Source organism: Mobula birostris, chromosome 4 (assembly GCF_030028105.1).
Source record: "Mobula birostris isolate sMobBir1 chromosome 4, sMobBir1.hap1, whole genome shotgun sequence".
Taxonomy (NCBI): Eukaryota; Metazoa; Chordata; class Chondrichthyes; order Myliobatiformes; family Myliobatidae; genus Mobula; species Mobula birostris.
Window position 1 is genome coordinate 135,953,088 of NC_092373.1, and position 23,796 is coordinate 135,976,883.

At 41.0% G+C, this 23,796-nt stretch overlaps 1 protein-coding gene across 2 annotated transcripts in view; it reads right to left on the reverse strand.

The window, feature by feature from the left end:
• Positions 1–23,796, reverse strand: part of bbs7 (Bardet-Biedl syndrome 7) — a 73,268-nt gene that overhangs the window by 17,447 nt on the left and 32,025 nt on the right. The window contains exons 7-14 of one of the 2 annotated variants that reach the window (XM_072256103.1): positions 23,129–23,245; positions 22,087–22,217; positions 15,922–16,006; positions 14,409–14,511; positions 12,915–13,107; positions 12,694–12,768; positions 6,680–6,742; positions 4,605–4,744 (exon numbers count right to left, since the gene is read on the reverse strand). In XM_072256103.1, coding sequence (XP_072112204.1) covers positions 4,605–4,744; positions 6,680–6,742; positions 12,694–12,768; positions 12,915–13,107; positions 14,409–14,511; positions 15,922–16,006; positions 22,087–22,217; positions 23,129–23,245 — 907 coding nt within the window. Of the gene's footprint in view, positions 1–4,604; positions 4,745–6,679; positions 6,746–12,693; positions 12,769–12,914; positions 13,108–14,408; positions 14,512–15,921; positions 16,007–22,086; positions 22,218–23,128; positions 23,246–23,796 lie in introns of both variants that reach the window. The other variant, XM_072256102.1, reaches the window with a different exon arrangement.

The window sequence follows — 23,796 nt, forward strand, 5'->3', positions numbered from 1 at the left end:
CTCAGGAGTTATATTCTGAATAAACGTACTTTTGAATCTTTGAAGTTGATAACCATCTCCTTTGTCTTGCTGACATTGAGGAACAGGTTTTTTGCCTAGCACCAGACCTTCAGCTCTTCCACCTCCTCTCTGTAAGACGCCTGATTGTCATTGATGATGAGCCCCACCACTCTTGTATCATAGGCAAATTTGATAATGTGATTTCTCAAGTGTTTGGCTCTGCAGTCATGTGTGAGTAGAGTGTACAGCAATGGGCTCAGCACACAGCCCGGTGGGGCGGGGGGGGGGGCACTCTTGTTGAGGATGATGGGAAGGGAGGAAGAGTTGTGCATCCTGACTATCTCAGGTCAGGTGGTTAAGAATCCTACACCCAGTTGTACAGAGGTGTACTTAGACAAAGGAGAAGGAATTTGTTCACCAGCGTCTGTGTTGAATACCAAATTGCAATCCAGGAACAGCATCCTGACACAAGTGTTCTTGTTTTCCAGCTGTGTCAGGGTCAGGTGCATGACAGATACTATGGCATCTATCGTAGAGCAGTTCTGTCTGTAAGCATATTGGTGAGTGTCCTGTGTGGCAAGGAAGGTGTTTTTGATATGTGCCATTATCAGCTGTTCAAAGCACTTCATGATAATTGGTGTCAGTGCCACTGGGATGTAGTCGTTTCGTTCTGAAGATATAGAGTTCTTAGATACAGGACTGACAGTGGCAGATTTGAAGCATGAGGTGATAGCTGCCTAAATGAGAGAAGTGTTGAGGATGTCAGTGAACTGGTGTGCACACTCCCTGAATAGTCAGCCCGAGATGTTGTCTGTTCCAGCTATCTTGTGGGGACGGTGGGGGGGGGGGGGGGGGGTGTTGACTCTCTGCAGAGTCCTTCTCACGTCGTCAGTAATGCCACATACACTGCTGAATGTTATCGGACAGGTGTTCGTGAATTTTTGTGCATAGGTAAATCTTTGCTCCCTTGATGCCCAAGATGAGGATTCTCCTGGCTGCTCCAAGAGATGTTCTGTCTCCAGACTTGAAAGCAGTGTCCTAGACCAGGGGTCTCCAACCTTTTTTGCACTGTGGACCGGTTTAATATTGACAATATTCTTGCGGACCGGCCGACCGGGGGGGGGGGGGGGGGGGCCTGTAGGGCTGCCAACGGACAAGAGTAGCAGTCAAATACGTTGTGTTTACCCAGAGAAAGACCACAATGACCATGAAGCCTTGCGCGGGCACCAGTGCGCATGCGTGTACCTGCCGATTTCTTTTCCCCTGCAAATCGTTTTTGGTGATTCTGTTCGCGGGGGGGGGGGGGGGGGGGGGAGGTGGTAATCACGACCGGAATATAGATGATAAGTGGCTAATACACTCAATTTCGTTTCTAAAAGGGTTAATCTAACAAATTTAATATTAAACACACAGCGCATATTTTCCTCGCATGAATATAGTGACAAGTCAATTATCAGGGGAGGACAGGGGAGTTTGAAGTAAGTGTTGAACGAACTTCCAGTGGAAGTGGCAGAAGCAGGTTCGATATTATCATTTAAAGAAAAATTGGATAGGTATATGGCCAGGAAAGGAATGGAGGGTTATGGGCTGAGGGCAGGTCAGTGGGATTAGGTGAGAGTAGCGTTCAGCACGGACTAGAAGGGCCGAGATCGCCTATTTCCGTGCTGTAATTGTTATATGGTTACATAAGTAAGTCAACAGCATAATAACATTTTAAGTAACGTTTGGATATTAAACACACAGCACATATTTTCCCCGTATGAACATATAAAATCACTGCAACACACCAATATCGCTGAATCAGTGGGAGCCCTGGGCCTGTTTTCCTGCAACAAGACGGTCCTATCGAGGGGTGATGGGAGACAGCGATACTCGAAAGGGGTTCCTTATGTCCAGTTTATTCCACAATTTAGTTTTCATTGCATTCATTGCAGAAAACTCCGCTTCGCAAAAAAATGTTGGAAATGGAAGCAACGTTTTCAGTGCTTTCGTGGCTATCTCAGGATATTTAACCTTGACTTTGATCCAGAATGCCAGCAGAGATGTTATGTCAAACATATTTTTCAGCCCGCCGTCATTTGCAAGCTCAAGGAGTTGATCTCCTTCCCGCGCTGACATGGGTGACGCGTGGGTAATGAACTCGCGTGCGTAATGGCTCAACAGTGGGCGTGACAGGGAATGAGGAAAGGTGCAGTTGACTCATATCGCCAAATCATATTGTTTCCTCGCGGCCCGGTAGCACATGCTTTGCGGCCCAGTAGTTGGGGACCCCGTCATAGACTTTTAGTAGGGAGCGCACCTCTGCGTTCAGCCAGTGCTTCTGGTTGGGTCGTGAGATGACTGTTCTTGAGGTACCAACGTTCTCTACACACTTACAGATGTGGCCATAATAGACGAGGCATACTTCTCAGAGCTGTGTCTTCCACATTTGTGGCAGCCTCCTTGAACATCTGCCAATTAGTTTTTCAAAACAGTCCTGAAGTTAGAGATTACCTCATTAAGCCATTCAGCGATAGTCCTCTTAACTAGTCTTCCTCCATTTTCAGCATGCTGGGATTCACATTATGGAGATACGGTTTGAGAGGCAAAGATAAGGATGTGGGAATGCTTAGCGTCTGTTTGTATATATATGACCCAGTCTGTTTGTTCTCCTAGTGGTCATGGTAATATGTTGGTGGAATTTGGGTAGAATGTCCTACAGGTTATCATGATTGAAGTCTCCTGCAATTATGAACAGAACTCGTTTTGTGGAGTGCTGACCACACTGTCAAGCTCTCCCAGTGCATCTCTGGCGTTTGCAGATTGTAATGATGAACACAACAGCAAACTTCCTGAGCGGGTAATATGGCCAGCATTCCATTGTAAGATGTTCAATGGCCCCACAGCAGTGACGGTCAGGTGAGTTTATGCACCAACCTTGTTAATGTACTCACAGAGACCACCTTCTTTGGATTTCCCTAACAGGGAATTCCCTAACAAGATCAGGCAAGTTGTTGTTAAGCTATGTTTTGGTGAAAACCAGAATGCAGCAGTTTCTCATCTCCTTCTGTGCATTCATTCTCAGTTTCAGCAAGTCCATTTTATTTTCTATCAAGCAGACATTGCCAGGAAAAGTGATGGCACCACCGGCTTGGTCGGGTTAGCTTTCAGCCTAGCTAGTGCCCCGGCTTTTGCCACATTTCTATTTCCTCTCACACTGCCTGCTTCTGCCGCTTCCTCAGCTGAGCTGCCTAGCTGCCTGAGCTGTCACTGTCACTAGGTTTGGTGTCCATAGAATCCCTAGTCCATTAAGCACCTCTATTAGCTCTGGTGCTGGCAGATTAAAAGTAATTTGGTCTAAGGGTTCAGCGGTGCTATATTCACAGAGCTTTGGTTGTCTGAAATCCCTGACCAGACACTTTGAAGTACTATCTAAGAATTTAAAACTAGCCCCATTGTTGGGAACTGGAGAAGCCACAGATATCTCTGCGCTACCATTTTGTATACAGGTTTCCCCCGCCATCTGAAGGTTGAGCATTCCTATGAAACAATTCGTAAACCGGAATGTCCTAAAGCGACGCAATCGGCAATCGCCTCTGATCTGGGCCAAGATTTACGTGCCAGGTAGCACCTAATTAATTAGCTTGTTTATTTCGGCTTTTTTTCTTAAAGATGTGCTGGGTGCCTCCTGGCTACCGCTGCATTCTTCGCGGATCAGCATCTGTCCGTGGCCCGGGGGTTGGGGTGGTGGGACACTAGAGTGTCGTCTGTTTCCATCAGGGCAGGCAGGTCATCTTCTCTTATGACTGCCTGCCTCGATGTCGAAGGTCGAGGTTCGTCGTCTGCTGTGGCTGATGTGGAAGGCTTGCTTGACTGCTAGCCTCGCGCATTTTTAGATCATACAGTTCTTTGTAAGCACTCAAACCATCCTGCAAATATGCCCTAAACCGACATACCCTTTCAAAAGTAAAGTCGTACTTTATCATTGCAGCGAAAATCTCACGCAGTTGCTTCGCGTTCAGTTCCTGGACGACTTCACTTTCGGTCCGTTCGCTACTGCATTCAGTTTTGATTGTTATCCTTTCCTCTTCCAATTGCATCAGCTCTTCATCTATCAGTTCTTGGTCATGAGATGCCAAAACCCCTTCAACATCATCTTCGTCAACTTCCACAAGCCAAACTCACTTTGTCCTTACTTCGTTCACCACGATCGAAACACTTAATTATGTCTAGTGTTATGCTAAGTGTAACACCCTTACGAGCTCTTTCAGGCTTTTCCGATATCTTAGAACTCATCTTGCTAACGGCTGCTCACAGGCACGTGTTTAAGCAATGCCAGCTAGAATGCAGTTCCGGGGGAGGAGCGGCTGCTTGGGGTGTGCGCTGCTTTTTTTTGCGCACTGCCTTTTTTCATAACAGTGAAAACATCTTCTGAAAGCGAAAACAGGCAACTCATGTAGGTCTTTCGTAACAGTGAGGTTTCGTAAAGCGAACTTTCGAAAAGCGGGGGACACCTGTACTATAAATGGTACAAGATGATGCCTGCTGGTCAGCATAGATATGGTGGGCATTGTTCTGTGCTGTGTTACTCTATAACTCTATTACTTCTCATATTATTAATCTACCTGTTATGATCAATAACATATGTCCTCTGGTGAAGTGATAACGGTTTGATCTGATACTGATGGACCCGGCATGTTTTAGGCTGGAGACGTGGAGTAATGTAAGCTTGTAATGTTCCATGCTGCCCTTCAATTGAACGAATCTGCAAAAAGAAAGTGAAGTTTATCATCCAGAAAGGCATCTTATTCTATATACCCCTGCCTTTAGAGCCACAAATTTGAAACCGTTACACATTCATATATTAAATTAATTCTCCAAAGCACCTACACTACTTGAGGGCTTGGAAAAAAAAACAGAAGATTGTTATTTTCATTGATAGCATACCTCTTAATGGCTTTATAATAAGTTAATACAGATAGTCATATTTGGGAAACAGGCAGAAAGCTAGTCTATTTCATAGCTATTCTTAAATATGAACCTGGTACTTGAATCTCAAATGATAATTGACATATCAAATTCAGTATTCTTGGAATGAATTCAATCTATGAGAAGATCCCACATATTATAAAGTGGTTTAAGAATAAGTCACATTTATGTTGTGCCTTTCAGGATGTACTAAAATGGTTAAAAATGAGTGCAGTTATTGTGGCAATTTGTGAGGTGTAGGAAGCAACAAGATTCCACTATTAATAAAAAGGTTATATTGACTAGAAATTTTATTTATTGATTTATAATTTATTTATTGAGGGATAAGTATTAACAAAACAAACGCAAACAATCCTGCTATTCCTTGATCAATTATGGGACTGAAAACAATGCATTTAAAATACAATGAGCCAATTTGAGTTGGATTCTACCCTTTACCCAAACATGCCACTCATGATCCTGCTCCCCCTCACTTGCCAGAACAAGCTGATTCCCTCCACATTTTGGAGTCATCACAAGACTTCAGTAGATCTCAATCAACATTTTATGTGGGGCCAGCCCCCAAAATAGCCTTTCACAGGAATTGAAGATGTGAACGTGGGAGTGGAGCCTTATCCTCTATCAAATCTATATATCAACATCTAAGGATATTTGGAAACTATAAAGATTACCTCAACTGATTAATTAAAATAATAACTGTTAAAATAAAACCCTAAAATGTTAAAAAAAAAATTAAAATAATAATATAAAATAATTTGTCAATAAGAAATTTGATCTCCTAGATCAGAGATCCCCAACCTTTTTTGCACCACGGACTGGTTTAATATTGACAATATTCTTACGGACCGGCCGACCGGGGGTGGTGTTCAAATAAGGTTAAACTCACCTCAATATGTCTTTTACAGTTAGGGTTGCCAACTTTCTCACTCCCAAATAAGGGGCAAAAGTAGCAGTCAAATCCCGGGACACTTGTGTTTACCACAGAAAGACTACCATGACCAGTAAGCATTGTGCAGGCACCTGTGTGTGCATGCGTGATGTGCGCATATGTGACGTGCGCATGCACGTACACGCCGATCTTTTTCTCCACAAATCGGCTTTGGCTTAATCTTCCCCACTATACTGTACATACATTATTTCTACTTTATATAGGCTGTGTATTTATCATATCATTCCTGCTTTTACTATATGTTACTATTATTTTAGGTTTTATGTGTTATTTGGCATGATTTGGTAGGTTATTTTTGGGTCTGCGAATGCTCACAAAATTTTCCCATATAAATAAATGGTAATTGCTTCTTCACTTTACGACATTTCGGCTTACGAACCGTTTCATAGGAACGCTGTACCTTCGGATGGCCGGAGAAACCTGTACACGGGATGTCCCGGCTAATATGGGACAGTTGGCAACCCTGTGTTCAAGTTTAACAGTGCCTGACAGGGAATGAGGAAAAGGTGCAGCTGACTCATATTGTTTCGTCGCGGCCCGGTAGCACATGCTTTGCGGCCTGGTACCGCTCTGCGGCCCGGTGGTTGGGGACTGCTGTCCTAGATATAAGCTATATTAGCAACAGTTGAGAGACTCTTCACAAACGGGCTGTATTACAAGGCTGTGATTAGACCTTCACATATGCTGTAGGTCTAATTTTCATAAACTTCTAACAAACTCCATCGTCATAAGATATCTTACGACTTTACAAATTCATAGTACCTTTAGTTCCAACCTAGTGGTGTTTGCTTGGCATCGATAAGTAGCCAGGAGAAAATTACCGTTCTGCTATGAAAAAAAATACAAACAAGTTGCAAATATGAGACTATTTTAAAAACAGACTAAAAGTTACATCTCCTAAAAGCTAATAGTAGTTCATATCATCTGACTTTTTAAAAAAAAAGTATCACCAATATACTTTATGTATACTTCAAGGTCTGTTCAAATTTTACACCTGCCTACTATTAGGTTTCAGCTTAGTTTTAATTTCACATTTCACAGTGGAACATTATTCTCTGATGCTTCCCTTCCTTTATCACAGTGACGCAGCAGGGAACAAGACCCTCTGGTCCAGCTCATCTCTGTCAACTGCGATACCCAGCAAGCTAGTTCCATCTGCCAATAGCCCTCCGAATTCCTTCTCTCCATGTACTTACCTAGTCGGCTTTTAAACGTTGCTATTGTGCCCACCTCAACTATTATTTCTGGTAACTCATTCCAAATAAACATCATCCTTTGCATGAAGAAGCTGCCCCTTTTAAATCTCTTGAAGGCGAGCATGTCAAATGACCTTCTTCACCACCTAATCTAACTGTAACACTGCTTTCAACAAAATATCCACTTGCATTCCTGGTCGCGTTGTTCCATAACATTCCTCAGGGCTCTATCATTCACTGTATAAGTCCTAACATGGTTTGATCTCCCAAAATGTAATACCCTACATTTATCTTGATTGAAAGCCATTTGCCAATCCTCAGCCCGCAAAACTAGCTGATTAAGACCCCCAGTAATTTTTCATAACCTTCTACACTATCTACAACAACATTTAGGATTATATGACCATAAGACAGAAGCAGAATTAGGCCATTTGGTCCAACGAATATGCACTGCAATTCCATCAAGACTGATTTATTCTCTGAATCCCATTCTCCTGCCTTCTCCCTGTAACCTTTGACACCCTGACAAATAAAGAACCCATCAACATCTGCTTTAAATATACTCATGGCTTTGCTTCCACAGCCATCTGTGACAATGAATTCCACAGATTCACTACCCTCTAGCTAAAGAAATTTCTCCTCATCTCTGTTCAAAGCAGACGTCCCTTTATTCCAGGGGCTCCTAACCTGGGGTCCATGGACCCCTTGTTCAATGGGTTAATTGCTAGCTGTGTGTGTGTTCCAGTAAAATAGTGGCGTGCGCGACACAGCGGCCTCTCAAGGGCCAACCAAAGGTGATTTTTTTCCTTTGTAAATTTGTTTTTTTATGATTGAAAGACAATTCTACTCCAAGAAGTTTGGATACTGCAGGGTTCCTCCATTACTGGTTACTCCATCCACGGTTCACCCTATCCAGGCCTTCTCAGGCCATTCAATATTTGGTAGGTTTCAAAGGGATACTCCCTTATTCTTCTTAACTCCAGTGAGTACAGGGCCAGAGCCATCAAACATTCCTCATACATTAACCCTTTCATTCCTGTCATGCCTGGCTGAATCCCTCCAGCATTTTGTGTAACTCTTGCTACTAAAACAAGTTGCTCCCACATATGGGCTATTGGGAATGGTTTCCCAGCTGACAGGGAAGATCAGCTAACCAGAAAACCTACCCAGCTCTGGATTGATAGTGGTCATCATGTTCAATATTTCATTTTTGTATTATTCAGAAAACCAGGCATTATACATACATATCCAAATCATTTATATAAATTGCAGACAAAGGTCTCAGCACTGACCTCTTTCGTACGCTGCTAGACATAGGCTTCCAGTCTGTAAAACAACCTTTAACCATCACTCTCTGCTTCAGAGCCAATTATGAATCCAACCTGCTATCTCATCCTGAATCCTACGTGATCTAACCTTCCAGACTAGCCTGCCATGAGAGAGCTCATCAAAAGCCTTGTTGAATCCATGTAGGCAACATCAACTGCCTTATGCTCAGCTACCCTCTTGGTTACCTCCTCAAAGAAATTCAAGAGATTTGCCAGACACGACTTCCCATGCATAAAGCAATGTTGACTGTCCCACATCAGACTCTGGCTTCCCAAATGTTGGTAAATCCTGCCCCTCAGCAACCCCCACCCCCTCAACAATTTATCCACCACTGAAGTCAGGCTCACTGGCCTGATCATCCTGATTGTCTTCCGTATACTTTTTAAACAATGATGCTATATCAGTCATTAACCAGTCCTCTGGAATTTCACTACCTGTGGCCAGAGGTGAAGCAAAAATCTCTGCAAGGGCCTCAGCAATTTCTTCTCGAGCTCCCCACAATGTCCGAGAATGCACCAGTTCAGGCCCTGGGGATTTATTCACCTAACTGTACTTTAAGGACCCCGATACCTCTTCCCTGTTAATTTGTACATGGTCCAAGTCAAAATCACTCATTTGCCCCATTCCCTTAACTTCCACCATTTTCTTCACAATAAAAAGTGATGAAAAATATTCATTAAAATCTTCACCTATTTTCTTTGGTTCCACACACAGACAACTATAGACTATTCTCTCAATCGCTAGCACAGTAGTGTAGGGGTTAGCGCAATACTTTACAGTGGCAGCAATCACCGATCAGAGTTTAATTCCTGCTGCTGTCTGTTTGTATGCTCTTCCTGTGATTGTGTGGGTTTTCTTCGGGTGCTCCAGTTTTCTCCCACATTGCAAAGATAAATTGGTTAGGAAGTTGCTGACATGTGATGTCAGCACTGGAAGCGTGGCGACTCTTGTGGGCTGCCCCCACCAAATCCCGACTGTATTGGTTGTTTACTGTATGTTTTGATGTACATATGACAAATAAAGCTGATCTCTTTACTCTTAATATGCTTACATAATCTCTTCGGATTTTACTTCACCTCGTCTGCCAGATCCTTCTCAAATCCTTCTTTTGTCACTTTAACTCCTCTTGTTAGTGTACTCCTACACTTCTTGTAGTCATCAAGATAATTACTAGTTCCCAATTGCTTAAGCACAGGTAAAGCCCCTCTCTTTTTCTTAACCAGAGTGTCAACATTGCTCATCAAGAAGGGTTTCCTACCCCTGCCAACTTTGCCCTTCACCCAGACAGGAATATAAAGGCCCTGAATTCTTGACCACATCTTTAAAGGCCTCCCTCTACGTATTAATGCTCCTTACCCTGGAAATAATCTCCACCAATCAACCACTGTAAGAACCAGCATAATGGCTCCAAAATTTGCTCTGCCTTTATTCTGGCCTTAACTGCTGAACTGGCATTATACTTCTCCAGGACCATATTAAAACTGATAAAATTATACACAAAGTGCTCACCAACTTGCCCTATCTCATTCTTCAGAAGGTTGTTCAGTGTTCCACCCTCTCCAGTAGGTCCCTCTATGTACCGATAAAAGAAGCTTTCTGGGACACATTTCACAAATTCCACTCTTTTCAACCCTTTCACACTATGGTGGCCCAGTTAATATTAGGGAAGTTAAAATCTCTCACTAATGCTACTCTATTATGTTGTTAACTAACTGTAATCTTTATACACATCTGCTCCTCCAAATCCTGGTGTCCATTGAGGGTCCTATAATATAATTCACCAAAGAGTCTTGCAAGTTTCTACAGATGTACCATGGAGAGCATTCTGACTGGTTGCATCACCTTCTGGTATGCAGGTGTCAATGCACAGGAATTTAAGAGGCTTCAGCAAGTTGAAGATTCAGCCAGCTTCAACATGGGCGCAAGCCTCTCCACCAGGGAGGATATCTTCAAAAGGTAGTTCTGCCCTTCCCTTCGCTATGTTTTTGTTATGGCTATCTTACCCCAGTCCACAGAGCCAATCCACACCCTGAATTCAACGCCTTTTGCATTGAGACAAATGCAGTTTATACCAATGGTCTTCCTCTCCTTTCACTGTGCTCCTGTCTATCCTGATGACTAAGTTTGCTCTTGTTGGCTACAGTATTATCCCTTGATCTCTCATCAGCCACTCTACTGCTCTAGGCTCCAACCCTCGCTTTCTAGTTTAAACCCAGCCCCCAAGCAGCATTAGCAAATTTTCCAGCAACAATATTGGTCTACCTCCAGTTCAGGTGCCACCCATCTCTCTTGTACAGGTCACTCTTACCCTAGAAGAGATCCCAATGATCAAAGATTAAAGATTCAAGCTTACTGTTTTTATCATGCATACATTGAAAGTAGTGAAATGTGTCGTTTGTGTTAACAACCAACACACCCGAGGATGTGCTGGGGGCAGCCTGCCACATCTTCTGCTGCCAACACAGCATACCCACAATGTTGACAGAATAACACAAATCATAACAAGCAACAAAACAACAACAGCAAATCAAGTCCGATTCTTCCCTCCCACCCACACATGTACAGAGTGCCTTAACCCCAGTTTAGACCATCATCTTTGGCCTCCAGCCTCCAGCAGACTCAGACTCAGACTCAGACTCAGACTCAGACTCAGACTCAGACTCAGACTCAGACTCAGACTCAGACTCAGACTCAGACTCAGACTCAGACTCAGACTCAGACTCAGACTCAGACTCAGACTCAGACTCAGACTCAGACTCAGACTCAGACTCAGACTCAGACTCGTCAACATTGGATTTCTACTTCCCCAGTGGACTCACAGAGATTCAGAGACTTCACTTCAACCAACAGGCCTTGACTTCTATACTTCTGTTTTAACACTCGGGCCTCGTTGCTCAGCCTTCCCCAAGATATGCACATTGAACACTAGGCCTCAAACTCTGGTCTCACCAATTAGCAAACTCGGGCGGGGGGGGGGGGGTCATTGGACTCTGGGACCCACTGGCAGCTTGCTGACCTGGTGGGAGGCGGTGGGTCCCTTATCTACATTCTGTCAGCCCAACATCTGTCATCTGACCACGGATGTCCCATGTTAGTGTCACTGGCATTCGAACGCAAAGTGGAGATTTAGACCTCTAATTCCCCTACATCCTGTCCCTGATCCAAAACTGAACCCCTAATTCCCCTCTCTGCCTCAAAACCTTCCTTATGAATATTAAACAAATATAAGTAAATCTGAGATGCAAATCAGTGGAGGTCGCAGCTCAGCACCATCTTGGATCCAACAAAGAACTTGAGTCCCTGCCTGTGCACCTGCTCCCTGGCCAACTGAGCTATTGTTCAATCTCTACCATCACTAGCATGTGGCATAGGAAGTAATCCAGGGATTGTTCTTAATTATTCTCCCACCAACACATTAGTTATTTGTCCCATTTTTCTGTTTCAAGTCCAAAGATTTGTAGATCAGATATAATGGCCCACAAATTCAAATGTACTGTCGTTTCTGTGGTGGTCCATCTTTCCCTCTGATGCTCCAAAAGAAGCGCTGCACAGAGAAAGGTGACATCTCATACACCTGTTAGGCCCAAGGGTGACCAATGCCCAGGAATGTCTCATTGCAATCATGTTTCATTCCAGAAAAAATATTATTTTGTACTGTATACTGTAAAAGAAAATGGTGTCATTAGATTTACTTCATGGTCAAATGATTCAACTTCTATTGAAATGGAATTATAACGTGAACATTACTGGGGAGAATAAAGAATGGTTTAAATGTAACATATTCCATTTAGAAAGTAATTACAATGCCTCCTAACATTGTGTTAATAATGTGACTGGTCTGATACAATGCATCCTTGTGAACAATCATTTAGGCCTGAAAATAAAGTACAAAAAAAAAATCACAGATGTCAAGAATAACCTCTGTCGATTTGGAAGTAGTTAGTATTTTTCCTGAATCCAATGAGTCGGCAAAATAAGGCATTCACCACTTGTGCAGAAGGCAATGTACTTAAATATTGAATGAATCAGGAACACAATTTGGAATCCAAATCAGCATTTGTTCCAAGTCTTAATCTTAGCAGTAACTACCACTGACACAAAGTAGATAAAAGTAGTAAATTTCGAACATGATCTCCGGTTCTAAAAATTACCATACTATATATCCAAATAAAGAAACATTTCAGTGAGAGTCTGAGTTTGATATCAGTATCAACATTTCAGTTTTATCAATTAATCTTATATATTTTATACCTCGGCATCACAGCCACTGAAGCTAACCACAGCTGAATTTTTGTCTACATCCAGTAGATCAATTGGGACATCACTCTGTGAACAGAAACACATAGGAAATAAAGTACAAAAAACAAAATTAAATTTAGTTTTACATTGAAATTGCTATAAAAACAAAATTATCGACCAGACTTTTCTCTGGAGAACACATGAGCTCTAATGCTACAATCTGATGCACTTACCTGAAGCAACACATTGTCAATAGCTGTCTGCACTTCGAGGGTGAGGCTGTAGCTTGCATCATCACAGTTTAGAATAAACTTATCATTAACATTAAACACAGGCATTGCTGAAACTGCACCACTTGAATGTGCTGACTGGTGGTACTTCTCACGCTCTTGAAGCACTTTCAATTGTAACTGGTCCAACTCCACCCTAATGAAGAAAGGAATCCTATATTTAACTTCATGTCCCAAGATCAGAAAAGTACATTGGGTTATAAACCAATTCTTCTAAAATTTACAGAAAAACGTCTTATTTGGTGATCAGATTTTCCAAGTCCCAGATGACTAGTTACCATCTGTTTCTAAAAGTAATCTGTACTTGAGAAGATAATAGCATGGAAGGTAAATAAAAGTAAAAAGCAACTAATATCAACTATAGAACTAAGCAATGAAACATAACCCTGGTCTGGTTCTGGAATACTTTAAAGAACAAAATTATATGATGCCGAATGTGGATTTAGTGAGACTACAGAGATTCTAATTGTTATGTAGTGTACATTTCAGAAAACAGAAGAACTCTCAAGAGCACATTCAGCAAACAAGAACAACATTATAAAGTCAGAAAATTACAAGCATGATAAAATAAAAAATTCATCTGCATAAACAGAAAAAAAATCTTACAGTATACCTGAAAAGACAATGCAAAATATATATATATATATATATATATATAAAAACCAGGCAATACAAATAAAGTAGAAAGATCAGATTATCTATCTGGAAGAGCAGTACAGCTAATGCCAGTTATTTATATAAGACAAATCACTTGAACAGTGAAGGCAATATTTAATCAAAGCTTCCAAAATTATGAATTCTTTTAAAGTGTCAGAGTGCACTAGAATGCAAGGTAATATTAGATCTGAAGCTAATTACTGATTTTGAAGGAAATTGCAGGTTTGTGGATATTATGGAAAAGATCATACTCAGTAACCAAGAATCCCTGGCAAATATTCTACTCTTCCACAACATGAAACTCTTAGCTGCGCAAGGTGCCTGAGAACTACGAGGACCTGCGGGACTATAAACCAATCAAAAATGATACATAAGCGAAAAAAAAAGATATTTTCTTAGAGTTTATGTTGCATATTTGAAACAAAAAGAATCCAAAAATTTAACTATCCCTGTCAAAAATAAACCAAGAAATGCAAAGATTAATAGTGCTGATGTGAGGTGCTTTGCTGAAATCCATGCAGATGTGGGAAACATATATGGAAAGTACACCCAGTTTGTCACTGATTCTCTGTTTATTTACAGCTATTCAAATACTGCTCTCTCACAGTGTGACTGTTAAGAAAAACTGCAAACATTACCAGATATTGCATCATAAGAAATTTTTGTTTCACCTGTGCAGATTTAATCTGTCTTTGTTATTACAACATACTATTTTTATTAAAAATACTTCTCAGACTACAATACAAAAGGCAAAATGTAAACATGACTATTACTTCAGACCTCATATTCATGATTTTATTCTGCATATCTTGGCTTATCTTCACATCATCACAAGGCCCCGGCTCTCTCTGAACTGGCTCTGTAGTTAGAGCCATCACCCACCCTATGAATTAAATAACATAAACAGAAAATTTATTTCAGCAGAGAAAAATAAAATCAGCAATTCCAAGAACACCAATCATCGGTATTTTATTTATGAGCAAAGTTATAGGAAAACTAACTTGAGCTTAATTTCTTTCACCATTAAAAGGGTATTGGAAAAAATTCCAAGCTTAAAATATAAAAGCAGTTCTTACAAAACAAATAATTGCAAATACATTTGAAAAACAAATTTGTGCAGTTTGTAGACATTATTTCAAAACAACGGCAACTTCTAACAGATGATTTAGATTGGTATCAATCTTCTTCTGCCAGTTTATCATTTTAACAAAAGACATCTTGATACACAAAACTGCAAGAAAAATTGAATTAGTATCTTGCAGCTAGTATGTAGTACTTCAAAAGGAATTGAGGTATGGTTTAGATGGAGCAAAAATATACATACCAATAAAGATTTACAAGGCATCTGCCTTGCTAATCTGTGACATGCCTCCTCTTTTCCCAAGAAGCTTCTCCTAAGGTCACTTCACTTGTGCACCTGCTCAACTCCTGCTCTCTAACCTTAATCCATTAAATTGCTGAGCACCAAACTTTCCTTCCTGTCCCACAAACTCAATGACATTGTAAATATTTCCATCTGTCTCAGTGCAGTGAATTGACTCCTCACTTTTTCCTTACTACCTTCTCCTCTAGAATCCCATCACTTGCTCTCTACTTTCCTTGGCAAAGTCAGTGATGGCATTGTTACTTCACAAATACCTATCTTTCCTGAAGTTCCATGTTTGAACATCTCCCATCAGCTTTCTTCTACTGGAAAGGCAGTGACACTGATCTTAACAACATTGAAAATTAAATCCACTGTGATATTGTATCTCATCTCTCCTCATTCTTCTTTACTGTTTAAAGCTTTTGCTAAGATTGACACCATCCCAATCTCAAAACCTCCTCTGTTGTACATCAGACTGTACCTACCATGGGTGGGTCCACTCTCATCGAATGGAAAATTATGCATTCGAGGTATAATCTTGAAATGGAATCAGTCAAGAGAAATGCTTCCAAAAAAGTCTGAGATGGACAGGTTAAACATTAAAATGCTCAGATATCTTAAGGACAGAATGTGGGAAAGGCTGTTTCTTGGCAACCAATCAAAAAAGAAGTTTATTCACAGATAATAGATGCCAGTATGTTTTTTAAAAAAAAAATCAGTCAATATGGCTGAGACTGGAGGAGCTTCAATACTAAAACCCATTCAGATTCAGCTTCTTCAACAAGCAAATACTAATACTTCATAATATACTACCTCCAGCTTTAGATTCCACTATTTAGCTATTCAAGGAGTAACAGATTAAATTTTGCTTCATGGAAAAAATCATGAAATGTAGAAATACAAAAGTTAACTTGGTTACTTACATACCTGTGTATGTAGCTGTCAAAACTTCATCATATCCTTCTTTTCCAACACATCCTCCTTGAATTGAAGTGATGCTTTCAGACAAAGCCTGGAAAGTGCAAAAACTCACAAATTCAATGTTAGATACTCCACTAACATCTAAATTTGCAGCTCATAATTTTCTAAAGGTGATATGAAAATATTGACAAATGATAAAGTAGTTATACAGGTTTCCTTTCACAGAAAAAGATAGTAAGCAAACTCATACTAGATGGCTCAGCAGTTATTCTGTGCAGCTTCAGCTACAGTTTGATCTTATCCTCGGGTGCCCTCTGTATGGAGTTCACACTTTCTCCTTGTGTAACTCACAGGCTTCCTGCAGCGGCTCCAGTTTCTCCCCACATCCCAGCATGTGCTGGAAACTAACTGGCTACCAGAACTATCCCTAGAATATGGAGGCAACATGTAGTATATGATAATAGCTTAAAATAACATACCCATCACCCTAACAAGTGGAATTCTGCAGGTGCTGGAAATTCAAGCAACACACATCAAAGTTGCTGGTTAGTCCTGACGAAGGGTCTCGGCCTGAAACGTCGACTCATCTCTTCCTAGAGATGCTGCCTGGCCTGCTGCGTTCACCAGCAACTTTGATGTGTGCTGCCTGATACCCATAGCCCTACTCATTTCTTCTCCTTCCAGATACGTAGGAAATCTATCATTTTAAATGTTATAGCTGCAGTAACCAATGGTGGAACAGAGACCTCAGAGCCAATGCGGGAGACAGACTCCTGTGGACAGGCAACACAAGAAACAGAAGCCCTATGGGTAGAGAGTGCCCAGGGCTCCATTAGCAGAATGTTCAGTTAGCCATGCCATTCCGTGTCTCCTCATCCTTCAATTTCTTTTAAGAACATCTTTTCAAATCTTCTTCATTTCTAAGTACTCCCCTAAACTTAACCAGTCTTTACAGTGAAAGACAAGGAGTTGACTAAGATGAGTTGCACTCCTAACTTAAATTTTACACGGTGACAGCTCCTAATTTTTCATGACATTGGCTGACCACATGACAGAAATTGTGAACTCAATTGTTCAACGGTGAATAGTCCATATATCATGGTCCATCTGAAATTCCATTTAACTCTTTATCCAAAGCCTACATTTTCATACCAAAATGCAGCAAGTGCAAGGAAGTTTATGAACCCTTTAGAATTTTCTCTATTTCTGGCTAAATATGACACAAAATGTGATCAGATCTTCACACAAGTCCTAAAACTTGATAAAGAGAACCCAATTAAATAAATAACACAAAAAATTATACACCCTATCCTCATTATATATGTTTTCAGACAATGCGGATTCACAGTTATGCGAGGAACCTATTTCTACTAACATCTCCTTATATGCGTCCAAAACTCACAGTTATGCGAGGAGCACTGCTTTCCTGCCAATACAAGTCACATGCGCACACCTCACAGTCTCACTGTTGGGCTGAGAAGCACCACTTTCCCGCCAATACAAGTCAGGTTGGTGTGCCTCACAATCTCACTCCCACCAGTGTTGCATTGGTTTTGGCAAGGTGTGGATGCGCGATCTTGCGCTCTTAAACTTTTGTTGGTTTTACCTACGGTGCAGTGTTTTGTGCTTGAAATATTTAACCATGCCTCCTAAGCGTCCGATGTCATGTCCTGGGCCATCAGCCGAGCGGCAGAGAACTGCTTTAACATCTGAAAAAATGTTGGAAATTATAAACAGCGCAGCATCAGCTGAAGGTAACACAGCTCTGGGACGCTACTGCCGGGAACAGAATCTTGCCTTTAAAGTTCTTTTGTTGCTTGACAATGCGCTAGCCTATCCTAAACATTTGGACAGCATTCATCCTAACATAACAGTGCGTTTCCCGCTGCCTAACACGACATCGCTGATTTAACCACTCGACCAAGGTGTGATTCACATTCAAGGTGTACGTATCTTTTTTTTTTACGGCGAACTATCTCTCAGATGCTGCAAGCAACAGACGATTTTGAAAATCCCGGGAGTTTACCAGCGGTGAGGGAATGGTGGAAGTCGGAACACTTGGCACAAATGGTGATGGACATGGACCCAAGTTTAGAACGGAGTCAGCATTTCAGTCGTTCCCTGCCATCAACCCTTCTACCCTACAAGCAAGTTTATGCTGAAAAACAAAGTGCTGCCAAGCAAACAACCCTCACCACTTTCTTCAAACCGGTGTCATCTCCTGCTGCCGGCAGTTCTGTGAGTCTTCCTTCACCGCTTGGTATGATCTTGACGACCACAACCATCCACCTTATCCATGTAAAGCTGCCCGACACCACAACAACCACTCATCTCCCAGGGCAAACACACCTGCCACTGTTGGTGGGTGCTGTACACCCTAGGATGTTAACTTTCTGTGATTTATTACATTGAATATTACCTTAAATTGATGAAATATAATACAAATGTTGTCTTGTGGTACTGCCTTTGTGTAGTATTGGTATGAAAATGTGAACAAATTACAGATAAAACATAACACATTTTCTCCATTTAAATAATTATTCACATTATGCGTCAATTGCGAGGAACGTATCCCCTGCATATAATGAGGATAGGGTGTACTTGTTCATTTATTTATTGAGAAAAATAATCCAATATTACAGATATTTGTTGGAAAAAGTGTGTGAACCTCTGGGATTATCAGTTCATTTAAAGGAGAAATTAGAGTCAGTGGTTTCAATCATTGGGATGACTATCAGGTGTGAGGGTGGGAGGCCCTACGCTATTTAAAGAACATAAACCTGGGTCTTCACTATCAAAGTCTGATCTTCACCACACAGGTTTTTAGAAATGTGTCATGCTTGATCGAAGGAGATTTCTGAGGACCTCAGAAAAAAAGTTGTTGATGCTTACCAGGCTGGAAAAAGGATACAAAACCATGTCTAAAGAGTTTGGGCTCCACTAATCCATAGTCCGGCAGATAGTATACAAATGGAGGAAATTCAACACCGTTGTTACTCTCCCCAAGAGCGCTCAACCAATAAAAATCACTCCAAGAGTAAGGTGTGTAATATTCCAGGTCACAAAGAACCACAGGATAACATCTGAGGAGCTACAGGCCTCTCTTGCATTGGCTAATGTCAGTGTTCATGAGTCTACCATCAGACAAATACTGAACAACAATGGTGTGCATGGCAGGATTGCAAGGAAAAAGCCACTACGCTCCAAGAACATTGCTGCCTGTCTAAAGTTTGCTAAAGACCAATCACAAACAAGAGAAAATCTGCAGATGCTAGAAATCCAAGCAACACACAACAAAACACTAGAGGAACTCAGTAGTCCAGGCAGCATATATGGAAAAGAGTACAGTCGACGTTTCAGGCCGAGACCCTTCATCAGGACTGGAGAAAAAAAGCTGAGGAGTCAGAGTTAGAAGGTAGGGGAGGAGGAGCAAGAAACACAAGGTGATAGGTGAAACCAGAAGGAGAGGAGGAGGGGTGTAAAGAGATGAGAAGTGGATTGGTGAAAGAGATACAGGGCTGGAGAAGGGAAAATCTGATCGTAGAGGCCAGAAGGCCATGGAAGAAAGAAAAGGGGACAGGAGCACCAGAGGGAGGTGATAGGCAGGCAAGGAGTTAAGATGAGGGAGGAATGCAGCAGCATTACCGAAAGTTCAAAAAATTAATGTTCATGCTATCAGGTTGGAGGCTACCCAGACAGAATACAAGGTGTTGCTCCTCCAACCTAGAGTGTGACTTCATCGTGACAGTAGAGACCATGCACTGACATGTCAGAACGGGAATGGGATGTGAAAATAAAATGGGTGGCCACTAGAAGATCCCGCTTTTTCTGGTGGATGGAGTGTAGGTGCTCGGCGAAGCGGTCTCCCAATCTACATCGGTTCTCACCGATACATAGGGAGCCACACCAGGAGCACCAGATACAGTAGATGACCCCAGCAGACTCACAGATGAAGGTCGCCTCACCTGGAAGGACTGTTTGGGGCCCTGAATGGTAGAGAGGGAGGAGGTGTTGGGACAAGTAGAACATTTGTTCCATTTGCAAGGATAAATGCCAGGAAGCGGGGAGGGATAAATGGACAAGGGAGTTGTGTAGGGAGCAATCCCTACAGAAAGCAGAAAGTTGGGGGGGGGGGGTTGGGAAAGATGTGCTTGGTGATGAGATCCCGTTGGAGATGGCAGAAGTTGCGGAGAATTATGTGCTAGACACAGAGGCTGGTGGGGTGGTAGGTGAGGACAAGAGGAACCCTATCCTTGGTGGGGTGGTGGAAGGATGGGGTGAGGGCAGACGTGCATGAAATGGAAGAGATGCGGTTGACGGCAGCACTGATGGTGGGGGAAGGGAAGCTGCAGCTGAGGGCAGCGTTTATGGTGGAGGAAGACCATGTGGATAAGCCAGAGGCTATTGGAAGAGTGCTCTGTGGACTGACGAGTCCAAAATAGAACTGTTTGGCTTAAATGAGAAGTGTTATGTTTGGCGAAAAGCAAACACTGCATCCCAGCATAAGAACCTCATCCCACTGTGAAAGATGGTGGTGGCAGTCTCGTGGTCCGGGCCTGCTTTGCTGACCTGGGACCAGGATGCTTGCCATCATGGATTGAACTATGAATTCTGAATTGTACCAGCAAATTCTACAGGAAAATGTCAGGGTATCCATCCATGAACTGAAGCTCAAGTGAAAGTGGGTCAAGCAGCCAGACAACAACCATAAACACACAAGTCAGTTGACTAAAGAATGGTTAAAGCAGAAGAAATTTCAAGTTTTGGAATGCCATGTCGAAGTCCTGACCTTAATCCTATAGAAATGTTATGGATGGACCTGAAGCAAGCACCTTATGCAAGGAAGCCCACCAACATCCCAGAGTTGAAACAGTTTTGTAAGGAGAAATGGCCTAAAATTCCTCAAAGCCGATGCACAAGACTTATCAACAGTTACCCGAAACGTTTGGTTGAACTTATTGTCGTACAAGGGCTTTACACCAGTCACTGAAAACAAAGTTTCACATACTTCTTCCAATAAATACATGATCATTTTTCCTCAAGAAGTGAATGAAAAAGTATATATTATTTTGTGTTACAGGTATTTATTTAATTGGGTTCTCTTTATCTAGTTTTAGGACTTCCGTGAAGATCTGATCACATTTTAGGTCATATTTACACAGAGAAAGAGAAAATTCTAAAGCGTTCACAAACTTTCTAGCACCACTGTATGTTGTGCTAAATATGTTCAAGCATGCAACACAAGAGTCCATAGAAGAATCACATTATTTGGATTAAGCATTTATCTGCATCAGTTTTTTTCCCCCAATTTTGTGACTGTTTCTCACATGTGCCCTCATTTGTTAACACTACTGTTATGCTGGTAATTCGCTTTTTGTTACGAATTAAAGGAAAGATATTTAAAACATTCCCATTGAAATCATTTTTAGAAATTACCATTTAAGTAAGGAAATTAATTTTATTTTTCTTTTATATCATTTCTTCTGGGCTAGGATTGGATATTGTGCCATAAGTAAAACACCAATAATTTGCTATCCAGTTGTTTGAAAATCCTAATGGTTTGGCATCTGGTTCACTGGGTTCCATTTCCTGCACTCCCTTTAAACTTGCTGGGGCTGTTTCCCATGCTCCCTCTAAACTTACTGGGCTTAATGGAAAACTTACTATACCACTGTGTAACATTTTTAACAACATGCTTGGGTATTAATGAGAGTAATATTCACTGGCACCATCACATCCCAAAGGGCCAGAATTTTATTGTGAGGATACTTAAATAATGAAAATAACATTAAGAATAACAACATCTGTGGCAAAAGGGGAAAAAGATAACAAAAAACAATGGAATAAATATCAATACAGGAAAAAATATGATTCAATTAAAGAAACACACAAAGCATTTTCAATTGTGTATTAGGAATGCAGATATTATACCAGGTTACTGCTGATACCAAAAGAATGAAAATTGCATTGAAGTCAAAGAATAAAAACATCTGCAGCATGAATGAGAAAGGGAAAGGCAAAAGCACTAAAATATTAACCAACACCACCAGTGAAAGATGGTCATAATTGAAAACACAGATGTATATGTGTAATTTCAATTCATTGAACATTGAAGCACATTAACCTAAAATCATAGAGCCATCTTTATTCGCTCAAGCTTTGAAGACTTACATGTTCATATCGAAGGACTGGCTCATTATTGTTATCAAACCCATAGACTTCCACCATTCCATCATCACGGCCAATAAGCAGCTCTCTGACACCATCTCCCAGAATGTCATAGTAGTCAACACAAAGAGCACCTGCAGTCCATACAAAAAAAGATTAAATTTTTCTCCCTGTAGTTTCATTTTTTAAAGAAATTACCAATTAGTTCTATAACTTTTTTCTCCAATTCTGTTCCAATTATAACAACTGGATTTGAAAACATACTGTAGTTTCTTCAAGAACCAGTTCAAGATTCTGAATTCCCTTTCTTACAAAGCAAGAAAATTGAATTTCCACCAAGAACAAAAGTAGCTTAGATAGGCCCACCATTTCCTAATCTACACAGTGGCTAATTGGGATCTGACAATAAATATCTTTATTATCTGATTCTACCTAGCAAAGACACCTTTGTCAGCTTTGTGCAACATGGCAACAAAACTGCTCTCCATACCATCCTGGATTAGATCAGGAAAAAGTTCAAAGCCCTAAACATATTCAATTCTCAGTAATTCTAAAATGAAACCTCTGAAGAAAATAAACTACATTTTCCTAAAGTTGATTTTGTGCAGAATTGCATTTCACTATTCGTCAGGAAAGGAAAAGGAAAAGGAATAGGAATATTGATCTTGCGTACCAGATGTATTCTACTTAATTATATTATGAAGTTAAATCTGACTCTAGAGGTAGTCACATGAAATCATCTTGTCAATGACAATCCAAAAATAAATCAAATTGCAAAAATGTTAAAAATAATTAATTTGTAAGGACTGCTCAAATGATTTCAATTGCTTGTGTTTCAAATTAATTATTTGTTATTAGGACTCTTATTTGCTTTAACTCTGTTTTAATTCTGTTATTTATATTAGCACTTACACCTTATGGGAATTAGTTGGCTCACCAGGCTTCAAGAACAGGAGGTTGAACTAAGTGACGTCCTTAAGCAAAAACTAAACACTTCTTCTCTCTAACCAAGCCCATTTAAAAAGACATGCAAAATACCCCTTACCTCCCCTTTTCTTCTCATTGGAGATTTCCCACCGATGTATTGGAGAACTCTTAGTAAGCTGTACCAGTCCTATTTTTCCATCAGAAGTTCCATAAATTAGCTCTTCTCCAGAGTCACCTAGGCATATTGAAAAGTATATTCTCGTTTTAAATACAACACCATAGCATTTACAAATAAAAATAACTTAGTTTTACAAAACATGCATTTGAGATAAAAAGCACAATATGGATACACTGGGAAAGAACCTGACCAGCAATCATGTAGCAGCATTGTCATTACTTTTCCACTTCAATTGACACACAAGAAGTTCATTGCTGAGATTGGTTGGAATAATTAGAAATCAAATGGTGGTTACAGCAGCAGCAAGGACATATTGTTTCACATATAGCATCAATTTGGGAATTCTGCACTTGAGTATCCAAGGTAAGGTACAGTATAAATGCAAGAGATTCTGCAGATGCTGAGTTACACACACAAAATGCTGGAGGAACTCAGCACATCAAATCAGCACCTTTGGAGAGGAACAAAGAGTCAACGTTTCAAGCTAAGACCTTTCATCACAACATCCTGATGAAGGGCTGCAACTCAAAACTTTAACTCTTTATTCTCCTCCTTAGATTCTGCCTGACCAGGTGAGTTCCTCCAGCATATTATGTGTGTGTTAGAGT